The following is a 14,595-nucleotide window of genomic DNA, read 5'->3' as shown; positions in this document are numbered from 1 at the left end:
CATAGGACAGCAACAGAAAAAAGCAAAATTCAAGTAGGTACCAACAAGAGCCTTCTACAAAACAATCCAACTTGAGTGATTTTCGACTTTATGAATTATTTGCATACCTGCCTTTTTTCTAACATAAAGAGCAGCAGCATAGCAATGCAAATATTTTAAATAAATATATTTGTCTCTTTTGCTCTGAATTTTATCTTCCAAACAAATCTCTTGTCTCCTAAGGAAAGGATAGATGGAGATGGACTAAAGCACAATATTAAATCCTGTCACCCAATGAGTTTCATGGCTATTTCAAATACCTGCAGCTAAATTTCCCCACTATACTGTAACACTGTAATCTATGCTGGCAGTTCTATGCCATATTCTTTTAAAATAACCAGTGGGCATCGCAAGGTAATCTAATCTATCTAACTCACTGCACAACATATTAAGACACTGATGATTTACTAAAATGAAATAATGGTATTTGCTTTCCTTCAAAACACATTAAAAGTGCTTCTCATCAAATTATCAAAATGTATATAAAAGAAAATATAGTAGATATCATCTGTTACATTTTCTTGAAACATATTTATTGTACTACAATTGTGTTAATGTTATATTATACTGAAGCCTTTAAACTATGAGAAAAGAATAGGACAAAATAACAAAAAATGGGAATTGATATGATGGATATTAAATAACAACCCTTCTTGAGAAAAGGAGAACAAAGATATGTAAATACTACCAAAAGGTTAAAAGTGAAAATCAAGTTGTTTTGAAAAAGACAAATAATGAACACTCATCATGTTTATTTATGAGACAAGCCATAATCAAATTAATTGGCATGTCTCAAATATATATTAACAATTTTCTAATAAAGTATGTACCTGTGATATTGGACTCTGGTTTGCTATGCTTGCCTTTATTTCTCCTAACTCTTCTTTGCCTCATGAAGCCTGATCATAGTTACAGTGGCTCTGAAGGAAATGAAAAATTAATTCTATTTTTCCTGGCAGTAACAACCTGTGCCCAGAAATATGAAACTATCATTCAGAATAAATACCATAAGGTTCCAAAGTACTAAAATTTCTTATTGAAAGAGGACAAACTGAACTATAACATGAAAGAAAAGGAGAGGCTGTTATCCTAAAAAGAACACTGTGATTTCTTGTAGCACCACCACTTTTGAATTTCAAAATAAACAATTTCAGACATTCCAATGTATGTATCTACTTTCAGAAAGATACCGAACTGGATGGGGAGAAGTTTGGGATAGTGAGCAATTCTGTTTGGACCCTATATAATCTGAAAATAATAAATTCAACCCTGAGTAAGACACATTTAGTGTTACCAACCAGAGTAACTTTCAGCTAAGGAATAGAACCACGTGCTCATCTATATTTCTTTCAAAAACTTATTTTGCCTTCTCTGTATGCTCACAAATTCACATAAAGCAAATGATATAGAATAATTGGAATACATTATTATCAAGATAATATTTCTCCATATATATTTTATTATACAGAAGACAAAAGTGTATCTCTGTGCTATAAGACTGAACATAGTATGATTTGAAATGCTAAAAATTGCATTTTGCTATAGCATTTAATTCTAGCTTCTTATGATCATTTCTGAATAAAACTCAGTAATCAGCATAGATAGACCATTAGCTACTTCACACCCTAAATAGCAGCAGTCCAGTTTTGTCAGTGAACTGTCCAACAGAAGAATGCAGGAATCATTGGTTACTTGACAAGTATCAGTATGATGCAAGTGTCTGTTTCATTGCCATATTATAGTGGATGAAAATATATACATATCTCCAGAATCAAGCAAAATGTGATTATTTTGATGATCTTCCACATTAATTTATTTTTGAATAATGCTTCCTTTTCAAAGTATTAACATGTATCTCAACTAATTTCTTTCCTATCAGCAATATGTATCAGCAAGTTTAAATTTAAATTTGTCCATTTGCCTGCCTCTCTAACCAAAATAGGCTTACATGGGATGATAATTGTTATTCAAGTTAAATAAAAATGTACTTGTGGAAATATGACTGACCTGAGGAAACATGGAACAGGAACCAGGGAGTGATTTCTTTAATTGTTGCACATCTGACAATTGACAAGTCAGAAGTATGTGGTTGCTGTATAAGAGGAATGTCATTTTGGTACCATGGTAAATTAACATGAGTGATAAATGTTAAGATAATCCTTTAGAACCATGGTGGCGACCTATGGCATGCATGCCACAGGTGGCACGCAGAGCCCTCTCTGTGGGCATGTGCACCATCGCCCCAGTCCTGGGCTTTCAGTTCAGTTTTATAAAACCTTTTCGCTTTAGGCCTCTGCTGCCATGTGCAAAAAAAAAAAAGGTTAAATCAATCAATTTCAACTTCTTGCGGGAAAAAAAAAGATCTTTAAAGTTGGAATTGATTGATTGAACTTTTTAGTCCCACCCAGTCTGCCGTTACCACCACAGCCACACCCACCCAATGGGCCACGCCCACCTGGCATCCAACGATACATAATTGGGTTCTGGGTTGCAGTTTGGGCACTCGGTCTCTAAAAGGTTCACCATCACTGCTTTAGAATATTAATATATTCAATATAATTTGAAACCACTGTGGTCCATTATATTATGTACTTTTACAAACTGTTGTACTTATACTTTTACTCTATAAATTCTATTTTCAGAAGTGTACGTTGGCTTCCTCTGTATTTCTGATAAATGTTTATTTAAAATGGATTATATTATAAAAAAGAGAACCACTATGATATAGTGTTTAAGTTGCTAGGAGCAGAGAGATCCAGGTTCTAATCTTCTTTTATAAAGAGAAGCTAGTTGGTGACTTTATGTCAATCGTTCTACCTAAGCACTAATAATAATAAAAAGCAATGCATTGATAAGTAAAGAGTATCCAAGGATAACAACAAAAATAATTAAATAATACAGGCAACAGAGAAAGAAGATTGTGTCTTTTGCTCTGAAAAGTATCAAATGCATAAAAGTTTAATAAATAAAAAAATATATAATTAATGGAAAGTCATGTGGGGGAGTCATAAGAAACCAAAGAAATATATCTACCTACATGAAACAATGGTGCAATAAAGAGCAATGCTAAAAACATCACACCATTTAATAACAATCCTTTATGTAGATTGTATTGTGTATGGAGGAAGAAGATTAGCTAACCTTTGTTACAATCTAAATGCTACAAACACACTGTTGTGAGACAGGGATAACTTCAGAGGTCTCGTGGCACTTAGCCTTGTGACTGCTGTTGATTCCTATCACGCTGTCACTAATGATTATACATTTCAAGCTGAAGATTTATTTAGAAATAAAATTGCACTTTCTAATAACTGAGTTTAGGATTTCATATAAAAGCAATACTGTAAGCCATTCCCCCCCCCAAAGATATGCAGAAAATGAATAGGGGACAGAATTAAATGTTATAAAGTCAAAAACAGTCATAGTTGCTCCTCTTCAAATATACAGCTTGCATATTTTAACTATCATTTTTGCTATTCCTTATTCTCTCTATTCCTTATTCGCTACTGTTACTTTCCTTTTTTTCTTATTCTCTACACTCAGCCACCTTATCTATTTTGACAACGATACTATATTTAAGCTAAGTCCCACTGAAATAAAAGATAAATCTCAGTTCAAAGGAATATTATTCACTAGTTAAGAATCCATGTGATTTAAGATTTAATTGTGTCTGCTCTCAATTATCTAATAGGTTACTGTGAAAGACTTTTCAAAAACTTAATAATGAAATCATGCCAAACAGAGTGTCATGTACATAGATAAATCTGATGGAACATCTGACAGACCCTGGAAAGTAGAGGAAGAAATATGACTATGGCATCTCAGCTCAATGGAAGGGGAAAGCAGAAGACTAGGAGTAATTTCACCTTAATTATGCTAGATATAAGTTCAGGCTTTCTGAACTCATATCTAGGATTTCACGATTTTGCTACATTCCCCCCACCAAAAATCCAAAAGATTCTAATTTATTCACTTTCCAGTCTGACTATATTTTACGGCATGATAACATTTAATCTCATCATATGAATAGCACTGTCAGGATTCATTCAATAAATATGTTTGTTGTATTATTAATGTAGCTAGAGTAACAAAAAATACCAAATCAGTAACACTTTTCTGAGTAACAGAAAGAAATCTACTGCTTTTGAAGAAGTCTGCTGGCTCATACAGTACATGACACGGCAGTAAATGCATAGTTGGGATTTTCATTTGGGAAAAATCTAAAAGCACATACCTCATTACAATTAATGGTGTGGAAATGAGTTTACTCCAGATTGTACATGGCAAACAAGGAGGAAATAGAAGCAATGGAACTAGACCTAATTCTGTCAAACCCAAATGGCTATGCTTTTTCAGGACCTAATGCTGTTGGAAAATCACAGCCATGAATTCGTGCCCTGCAACTTTCCACCAGTAAAAGTAGAACTTCCAAAGCTGACACTTCTTCCCTAAAATAGCTAGTGGTGGGAGATACTAACCATCCAAAAGATTAGAATTTTTCTGTTTATATCTATATAACATGTGAACATAATGTACTTTGACATTAATTGTATTAATTAACTGTAGATTTTAATGCAATTAATATAATGGCACAGTATCTTCATTGACTCAGATTTCCATCCTTCCAAAGTTGGTAAAATGAGGACCCAGATTGCTGGGGCCAATATGCTGACTCTGTAAACCGCTTAGAGAGAGGCTATAAAGCATTATGGAGCAGTATGCCTAAGTGCTATTGCTATTGCTATATGCTTTTATAAAAGTTTCTCAGTTATAGGCCAGTTATTTTCCACAAGGTCTGCTGCAGTCTGTGTTGCATTCTGTGATCTGGAAATTTTGTATGTTCTCTGAAATCTTCTGACTCATTAAAAAAAAAAAATCAGTCCTGTAATTTTATGGACATGACATCTATTCTACCCTTCTGTATAGCCAATTTTCCAGTGTTATCAAGCCCTTTAATTTCATATTTTTCTTAACAGACATTATATCTGTCTGCTTCAGAATTCCTCCCCTCCCAAGATTTTTCATTTTTGTGTGCGCATGTGTATGCGTGTAAATCTTTTATATAGGAAAAGATATAAGTTGATTTGTTTTTTTAAAAAAATATATAAGACTTCTCAAGAATAGCAGAATGTGCATGAGGAAAAACATACTAATATTAAAGCAGAAATACGAATATATATAAAATTGTGGCCTGGTAATAGCTGTAAACCTTTAGAAAAAACCAAACCCAACACATTTTCTTGCAAAATCATACCTTTCTTATTTCTTCTGGCAAAGGATACACAGGTATATGTCGATCCATTTCTTTCTATATTTTTTTAAAGAATTATCAGAAGACTGTCACAAAACCTATTAACAAATAAACACATAAAATAAAAATAAATTAGGATATAGAATAGTGAAGTTCTTTCTTCTGTCCATTTGATAAGCCGGAAAAACAAATATCTTTCTCATTATCTGCAGGATTAAATGCCACATTTATTTTCCTTCCTGAGGATGATAAGAATTATATATGCTGCAAATGTAAGCAGAGTTCTGAACCACTGCACCACATCTTTCATAAATCCTAGAGCACCGGGGAAGTACCTGAGGATCGGAAAAGGGCTGATGTGGTCCCCATCTTCAAGAAAGGGAAAAAAATGGACCCAGGAAACTACAGACCAATCAGTTTAACATCAATACCTGGGAAGATCCTAGAAAAAATAATCAAAAAAACGATCTGCAACTAGAAGCAAACAAACTAGTAGCCAGCACAGGTCTGTTAAAAACAGATCATGCCAAACCAATCTAATCTCATTCTTTAATAAAGTGACTAAACTAGTAGACCAGCGAAATGCAGTAGACATAGTATACTTAGATTTCAGTAAGGCATTTGACAAAGTAGACCACAATCTACTCCTTGGTAAGCTAGGAAAAGGTGAAAGAGACAATATCACCACCAGGTGGATCTGTAGCTGGTTGACAAACTGTTCTCAACAAGTAATCCTCAATGGCATTACATCCACGTGGAGAGAAGTAAGCAGTGAAGTACCACAAGGTTCTGTCTTAGGCCCAGTACTCTTCAATATCTTCATAAATGACTTAAATGAGGGAATTGAAGGGGCACTCATCAAACTTGCAGATGACACCAAACTGACAGGAGTAGCCAACACCCCAGAAGACAAACTCAGGATCCAAAAAGATCTTGACAAACTTGAACAATGAGCCCTAGCTAACAAAATGACTTTTAATGTAGAGAAAAGTAAAGTTTTACATTTGGGCAAGAAAAACCAAAGGTACAAATACAGATTGGGAGAGACCTGGCTTTAAAACAGCAACTGTGAAAGGGACCTTGGAGTCCTAGTGGACGAACACTTGACTATGAGCCAGCAGTGTGCAGCAGCAACCCAAAAAAAACTAATACAATTCTGGGTTGTATAAACAGAGGCATAGAATCAAGATCATGCGAAGTATTAATACCGCTTTATAAAACCCTAGTAAGACTATACCTGGAATACTGCAGCCAATTTTGGTCACAAAAAAGATGTAGAGAATTTGGAAAAAAAATTCAGAGAAGAGCAACAAAGATGATCAAAGGCCTGGCTACTAAAACATATGAAGAACAGTTATGGGACTTGGATTTGGCTACTTTAAAGAAAAGAAGAAATAGGAAAGACATGATAGCAGTGTTCCAGTATCTGAGGGGCTGGCACAAGGCAAAGGGACCCACGTTGTTCACCAAAGCACCAGAGGAAAGGACGAGAAATAATGGTTGGAAACTGATCAAAGAGAAAAGCAACCTGGAATTAAGGAGAAACTTCCTGACAGTGAGGACAATCAACCAGTGGAACAGCTTATCCCCAGAAATTGTGGGCACTCCATCACTGGAGATTTTTAAGAAGAGACTAGACATTCACCTGTCTGAGATGCTATAGGTTCTCCTGCTTGAGTAGGGGGCTGGACTAGAAGACCTCCAAGGTCCCTTCCAGATTCTACTCTACTCTATTCTACTCTATTCTACTCTATTCTACTCTACTCTATTCTATTCTATTCTGAATGTACAACTGCAAAAGAAAACAAAGGTGGTAGAGGCACAACGGTTTACCTCCAGACTATCAGAGAAGCTAAGGATTTCTTAGATTGAATACAGAAAGCACTTCCTTAGGGAGAAGGGTACCAAGAACTATCCTAAAGATACAAGAAAGCCAGGCAGACCCAGCATTTTTGACAAAAAAAAGGGATCCAAGAGGATATCATAATGTTCCAACATGACTCTTAGATATAATAAGTTTGCTTATGGAAACTTAAACTCATTAATGTTAATATCTTTATTTACCTGGATTGCCACTTGCTTCTTATGTCAATGGTTCTGCTTAGGTCAGTTAAAACAGAGGTCCCCAACCTTTTGGGCACCAGGGACCAGTTACGTGGAAAGAGATTTTTCCATGGACTGGAGGGGGCATGGTTTTGTATGCTGCCAGCATCCTGTGGATGGGGCTTTTCTTGTTTGTGTGGACTGGTTGCTGGCATGCCGCAGCCTGGAAATGGTCCACAGACCAGGGGCTGGGGACCCCTGAATTAAAACACAGGTTCTACTCAAGGAAAATACCAAATAAACTAGAAATTGTGAAGCTGTTCTCTTTCTTGCTTCATCTGTTACTATTGTAACATTTTCGGCAAGTAACATGCCCATTATTCTTTTTCTTGGAGCCTCTTTCTGTGTTCTTGGGGAAATCATGAAGAATGTGCAGAAGACTGAAGAAAAGCAAAAGGTTTTTTTTTTTTTGCCTTTAAAAATAACTTTTCTCAAAAAGGAGAAAAAGGACCATGTTACTACAGACCAGTCACCTTGCTTGAACTTTGAAACAGATTATTTAAAGAGTTAGTTAGTCAGCTTTTTAAAAAGAACATATTGCTATGCAAGGTTTATGAAGAGCATGTTGTGACAAACAAATCTGAACTCTTTTTCTGATATAATAACTTGTTTAATTTAATATGGTAATGTACTGAACACAGTATACCTGGCTTAAGCAAAGCATTTGACAAAATCTTCCATGAGATTATTTGAAAAGATTGCAAATTATGAGCTGAGTATGCTATTATTCATATATTCACAACAGTGAATTGATAAGTATATGCCAATGGCTCCATATAAAGCCGGAATAAGGTTTCAAATATTATACTATAGGGCTCCATTCCAGGTTACACACACATAAGGACAGAGAAATAGCAAGTGGAAGACAGCATTAAGATTCAGGAAGATTCTGACGAGTTGGAATAATAATCAGAAACCAGCAAGATGAATTTCAACAAAACAATGTAATACTCTTTATTTGGATAGAAAAAAAAGCAAAGCCATGAGTGTAGGAGAGGATGCATATGAATATATGCAAAAATAATTATATGGATAATGTAATCATAAACTGAAGATGAGTAAACGGTGTGGTGTTACTACAAAAAAAAAAGATGCAGTCTTAGGCTACACAAACAGATCTAAAGTATCACATCAAGCGATGTCTCTCCATTCTGCATTGGTTGGATAAAAACTAGAATATGCTCTGCATTTTAGGAAAGATACTGGCAAACTAGAATATTACAGAAAACAGCAATGAAAATGATAAGGGGCTTGGAATGAAAAATTAAAGATGAATAAAGTAGACAGAGTAGGGATTGCTCCAAAAAACAGAACAAGATACAACAGGTGTAAATTATAGATTTTTGTTAGACATCAGGAAAATTTCTAAATAGTAAGAAATGTTCAGCAATGGAACATATTGCGGTGGGGGGGGAGAGGTAGATTTTCTTATGCTGTAAGTATTTAAACAGAGGCTTGTTAGCCCTCTGTCAAGGATACTGCAATACTGGATTTCTGCAATGGCAGGAAGCTGGACTAGATAATGTCTAAGATCTCTTCAAACTGTTACATTCTATGATTCATGAAATGTCATATTGTTTAGTAAAGCATATTCCATTCCGAAGCACATTTCACAGGATTAAAATTAAATGTAGAATTTCACAGCTCAGATTTATTTAAATAGGGCAATTCATTTTAAAAGAACAAGCTTGTAAGAAAGAGAAAGAACTATGTAACTCAAGTACAATTCTGATGAGTGAACAATTTCTCTTTAAAAATATAAATAAAAGGGGAGACAAGGAGCTTCCAATTCCCTCAGGCAATTTTCCTCTTCTAATCCTTTTGCCCCATGCCCTTTTCTACACAGCAGGTCTAACAGGAAGTAATACTATTCTCAGGGAAGAGGCTAACTCAGCAACAGAACCCAGACTCTGTACACAGCAGGAGGGGTAAATTATAGGAGTCTACCAACCTCTCTCTGAGAGTTTGATGAAGATAAATCTCCAAATAATTTGCTATATTTGGGGAGAATATCGACTGTTTCTATTTGTTTAACAAAAGATTCCCATCTCCTCCACCCTTCTTCAATTCAGCTGCTGACCAAGGAGACTAGAAGGTTAGAAGATATTGAATGTTTGTGTAGGGTTTATGAGGTCACTTCTAGGAACATCAATTCCTTGGCACAGCTTGCTCAGAGAGCACCCGGCTCCTCTTTTCCTAGCATGAAATCTTGTTCTGCTTGATGTGCCATCATGTTATGCTTGGTCCTAATGATGAGGCCTCGCAGTTCCAGCAAAAGAGCTATCAAGTTATTTCCCATAAAGCTGAAAGGTGCCCTTTTCTTTTAACAAGAGATCCAGTCTTTGGCAATTCTGTTTTAAAAGATCTCGGAGTAGAAGTGGGGGGAAATTCTCTCCGTGGAAAGCTTAACAGTCACGGGTGGGCTCAAAGGTGCTTTTTTTTTTTCCAAAAAGCAACTGGAGGGTTTTTTTTTTTCTTTCTTTGAGGAAGAAGACAATCCAGTTGCCTTTTGAAAAAAAAACAACTGTGACCTGGATGATTGAGAATTTCCACAGACAGTCACGGGTGGAGAAATAATTATCTGACTCCAGTGAGGGTTCAAAGGCGCGCATATGAGCCAGTCACTCCACTGTTCGTACTCAGCCCACGGGTTTGGCGGGTTTAGGGTGCAGCGTTTCGTGCGGATACAAGAACACGGGGTTAAAGGCAACAGACACCAGTGGTAAGGACCCAGACAAACTCACCCCCAAGCTCAGCTAGCAAAACACCGCGGGCAGCAGCAACGAAAGCCGCGCAAGTTGTCAACGCCCCACCAGGAGCTTCTCCGCTTCTTCGTTTCCATAGCAACCAACTAGCATGCCAGGCCAAGTCCCGGAAGTAGGGCAGAGGCGAAGACCGGAAGTATTGCTTCTGGGCTGGGTGTGTCTCTCTCGGGTTCTTTTTCGGGATCGGGTTTGACGGCTGAGTTCAGGCAGTTGCCTCCTAATGTTATGCATGGAGGTGAGGCCCTCACGGGGCTTGGTATTATGTGTGCATTAGTAATAGTATGCAACCGCTGGTGCGCGGAAGTTTTTTTACAGGAATTGATGGCAGTGAGGTTTAGCTCGCCATGTGAAGAGGTTGGTGTGATGAAGTTTATTGCTCAGTTCTGGAGAAGTCGCTTTTTCAATTGCCAAATTATATCAACCCAGAGTTCGCTGGGTTCGGTAAGTATTAATTTGGCAAATTACTAATACTGTCATCAGTGTACTTCAATCATTACATCATGCCATCATATAAACACATTAATTTTGTGCCATGTGCCATTTCAACTGTATTAACATCTGGAAAAGGACTAGAATGAAGAGTATCATGATCCTTTAAGAGATGGCCCCCAAAACAAGTAATTCTTATGTTCCTGTATTCCTACAAGGGACTGTTGGGACTGATCAAGCCTTACTAGAAAATACAAAAAGTTCAGGAAACATGGTACTTGGGAGCAGTAGCATAAAATAATTCTATATTGCACATCGTTTCATCTAGAATTCAAACCTTTGGATCGGAAAATATGCACAGGAGTGTAAAATGAATGCAGCTTTTAATTCAGAGAGTAAACAATAAAAATTATAAGACTGAATCTCTGTATATAAAAAAAAAGTACTGGGGATGCTTTCTGACCCTCAATGTGACAACTTCATGCTGTCCTTGACATTGAATTGTGTTATTAAATTATAAAAGAGGAAAGAGTCATTAGGCCATTCACCCCCTTGTTTAATGCAAGAATATAGCTGTCCAGAGAGTTAACATATAATTGTTTATACTTACAGAAAGTGACAGGAAAGAAGTGCATTTCTTCAGGATGAAATTATATTACACAGTTTATATTTTAATTATACAAAAACAATATTAGCAATTTACTTTAAACTCAAATAAAATGAAAAGTGTTTTATAAATATTATATCCTCGCATAGTTGATTTATGGCACAGAAATAACAGTGATGAGTAATAGAATGCCCTTTCAGCCTTCAAAACTATAACAGTTTTACTAGATAGTGTGACTATATTCAGAATATGTAGCGAAAATGTGTGTCATATCTGGTTTTGCTATGCAAATGATGTTATTCAGCTCTCTGAATAGCTTTAAAATATTTTAAGTCTCTGATCTCTGCAAATTGATATGTCAATTTGTATATACTTTCAAGTGTAGGGTAAGCAACATGTTGTTGAAGAAGAGCTCCCAACATTGTCATCCTTGGGCCTATTGACTGGGCTAATGGGAGTTGTAGCTAAACATTTAGAAGGCCAAGTATTGTTCGCTCTGCCTTAGTGTCTAGTGCATGATTAATATTACTGATTCTGTCCTGAGCTACTTTAGTTAGTATAAGTCAATTGTCTTGTAAAAAACAAAATGGATCCCATAAAGTTGTTCATAATTGCTGCAGACCACATGTTTGCTTTCTCCAAAATGTATTTGGAGGTAGTAATTGATTGTAAAGAAACTTTTTTTCAGGAACTGCATGCAGTTATTTAACAGCTTCTGATAAGCCTCCAAAGAACATTCAGTTTCCCTCAATTGTAATTTTAAAAAGCTGTGTTTTGGGGTATTGTGTAGTGAGACATTGCAAGGTTAATAATACTTAATTTACACATAAGCCATGAGCCACATAAGCCACAACTGGTTGAATTCATGTAGCATATTATAAACCAGAGTTTACAAGTCTGTGTCTTGGCTCACAGAAATGTGCTAAGCCAGAAACAAGGTACAGCATAATGAAAAGTGTAAATATATAACTAGAGCTCTTGCCTCCCTTAATATGAAAGTGCTTATCTAAGGGGGCTTGCCAATGTTGTAAAAGCATCCATTTGTTCTCCTAGGCTTTTAAGATACTAGAATTTATTGTTGCTCTCATTTATGTTGTATTTTATTTTGTTCTAACAACAACTGTAAAAGATTACAGCATCTAAGTGAATTTTTTTCTCATCAAGTGCTAATACTGGCATAAAAAAACAAACAAACCAGGAAGTAAAGTAGTCCTCGACTTACAACCACAATTGAGCCCAAAATTTCTGTTGCTGAGACAGTTGTTAAGTGAGGTTTGCCCCATTTTACAAGCTTTCTTGTTACGTTTTATTAAGTGAATCACTACAGCTAGTAACACAATTGTTAATGAATCTGGCTTCCCTATTGACTTTGTTGTCAGGTCATAAAAGGTAATCACATGACCATGGGACACTGTAACCATCATAAATACAAGTCATTTGCCAGGCATCTAAATTTTGATCATATGACCATGAGAATGCTGCAATGGTCATAAGTGTGGAAAAACTGTGATGTCACTTTTTCAGTGCCATTGTAACCTTAATGGTCACTAAATTAACTATTATAAGTCAAGGACTACCTGTAGTTGTTCCAAAGAAGGTCCTCAGGTCGAGGTCCTTTTTTGTCCCTTCACAGTAGCCATCGCCAGTCACAGAATACCATAGCCATTGTTGCTCAGCTGCCATTCAAGGACTGAATTGCAATGAACCAAAAAGCCATAGAATGAGAGTGAAGCCTGATTATAACTTTTTTACTTGTGTTAACTCTTGGTCCAGGCATGCTATCATCTCTCCTGGTTTACAGGGTATTCTGTGCAGTCTAATAGACTGTAACATCCTGGTATGTACTTTCAGAATCCACAGCCTCTGCTATGTCTCCAGTTAAAATCAGTGATCTGGGCTTTGAGCAGGCACAGCACTTTCAGTTACAATAGGAGGAAAGGCCAGGAAAAGAGGCATCACCTGATTATTTGAGGTTACTGAAATCAACACGCAAGCCTGATTTCACTAGAACTCTGTGACCCAGGAGCTGTCTGTTAGAGCTAGCTCAGTGCCTCTAAACTAGGACATCTGTTTACCCTGTACTTAAATTGCTTTTGCTCAATCAGTCCTGGCTGAAAGCTTACTCAGAACAAAATATAACACAGGATAATTCTGAGAATAAGCATTTCTGTTGTGACTCCTTCCCATGGAATTAATCCCCCCTCCCTCATGATTATGCCTTTCTTTCATCTGAGTGATGAGTCTTTACTATCCTATCAAGGATAAGGCTTGATGACATCCTGGTTTTTTTGTCTGTTTTTTTGTTCAAGCCTGCCTTGCTCTTACAGCATCCTTTTAAATAGACCTGTTTTGTTGTCAAAGAGATGAAGTTATCATAGGTTTCGGTGAAAGGCTCAACTGGCTTGCCCCCACCCAACAACTTTCATGAGCAAAGAACTGGTCATGTGGTTCCGTTTTTCTTTATAAACACCCTCATAATGGTTCAGATAAGAATGTAGGTTAGTTGATTTCTGTAATCTTAGGGAAGGGGAGCTCAGTCTGTGAACTGATTTCAAAGGGACACAGTGCATTTCAGTTAGATGATATGAAAATGCTGCCGCTGGGATATTAGAAATGGTTTGAATGTCCCAGGTAGAGTTGGAAATTATGCTGATGGTCAGTGTAGATAGCATTGATATACTCAATGGACCAACAGCCTGATTTAGTAGCTGGATTTGCACGTTGTGCTAAGTGGATTAGTTTGGATTTCACTTAGGGTATTATGTTAACTCAACCACTGATTTATGCCCTTGGTCTAAGGCTTTAGCCAGTTGTGGTTGTCAATAAATCATGGTTAAACAAATCAGTTTGGCATGAATTGCAGATTTAATCAGAACAAGGCAAGTTGCTCTGTTCGTATACAGTGAGGGAAAAAATTAGTTAATTCCCTGCTGATTTTGGAGGTTTGGCCACTGACAAAGAAATGATCAGTCTATAATTTTAATGGTAGGTTTATTTTAACAGTGAGAGACAGAATAACAAAAAAAATCTAGAAAAACACATTTCAAAAAAGTTATAAATTGATTTGTAGATAAAGATGCCTGGAAGATAAAGATAAAAAGAAATCTTGTAGTGACTTTCAAACCGTCCTCAGGCAGAGAAAGGTGATATTTAAAAAGAAAATAACTGAAGAACTGCTAAAGTTATACTGAACAACCTAGATTCTGTAGAGGCACTCGCGGCGCACATCTTTGCACGTTCACCCTTTGGGGGCTAAAGCCAGTCAAGGGTGTTTTATCCTGCCCTTACGAGAAGCGAGATCTGGTCAGAACAAGTCCGCCTTCCGATAAACGCGGAGACTCCGCGTTCCAGTTTCTGCTGCGCTCCCAGGACGAATGTTCCCTGCTCGTCCCAAGCTGCCC

At 36.7% G+C, this 14,595-nt stretch overlaps 1 protein-coding gene across 6 annotated transcripts in view; it reads right to left on the bottom strand.

Annotated features, from left to right (window-relative positions):
• The window catches only part of LEKR1 (leucine, glutamate and lysine rich 1), a 92,796-nt gene extending 82,518 nt beyond the window's left edge, over positions 1-10,278 (bottom strand). For 4 of the 6 annotated variants that reach the window (XR_005555119.1, XR_005555120.1, XR_005555118.1 and 1 more), the window contains exons 1-2: positions 10,138-10,277; positions 5,294-5,388 (exon numbers count right to left, since the gene is read on the bottom strand). Coding sequence is in view for 3 of the 6 variants with exons in the window: in XM_039330615.1 (XP_039186549.1) it covers positions 5,294-5,341 (48 nt within the window). In the remaining 3 variants the exon portion in view is untranslated. Of the gene's footprint in view, positions 1-5,293; positions 5,389-10,137 lie in introns of all 6 variants that reach the window. The other 2 variants (XM_039330617.1, XM_039330620.1) reach the window with 1 other exon arrangement.
• Between the last annotated feature and the right edge of the window lie 4,317 nt (positions 10,279-14,595).

Source organism: Crotalus tigris, unplaced genomic scaffold (assembly GCF_016545835.1).
Source record: "Crotalus tigris isolate CLP2741 ecotype Arizona unplaced genomic scaffold, ASM1654583v1 scf7180000024430.1745191, whole genome shotgun sequence".
Taxonomy (NCBI): Eukaryota; Metazoa; Chordata; class Lepidosauria; order Squamata; family Viperidae; genus Crotalus; species Crotalus tigris.
The sequence above is the reverse complement of the archived record's forward strand: the minus strand, read 5'-3'. Positions and strand labels throughout refer to the sequence as shown.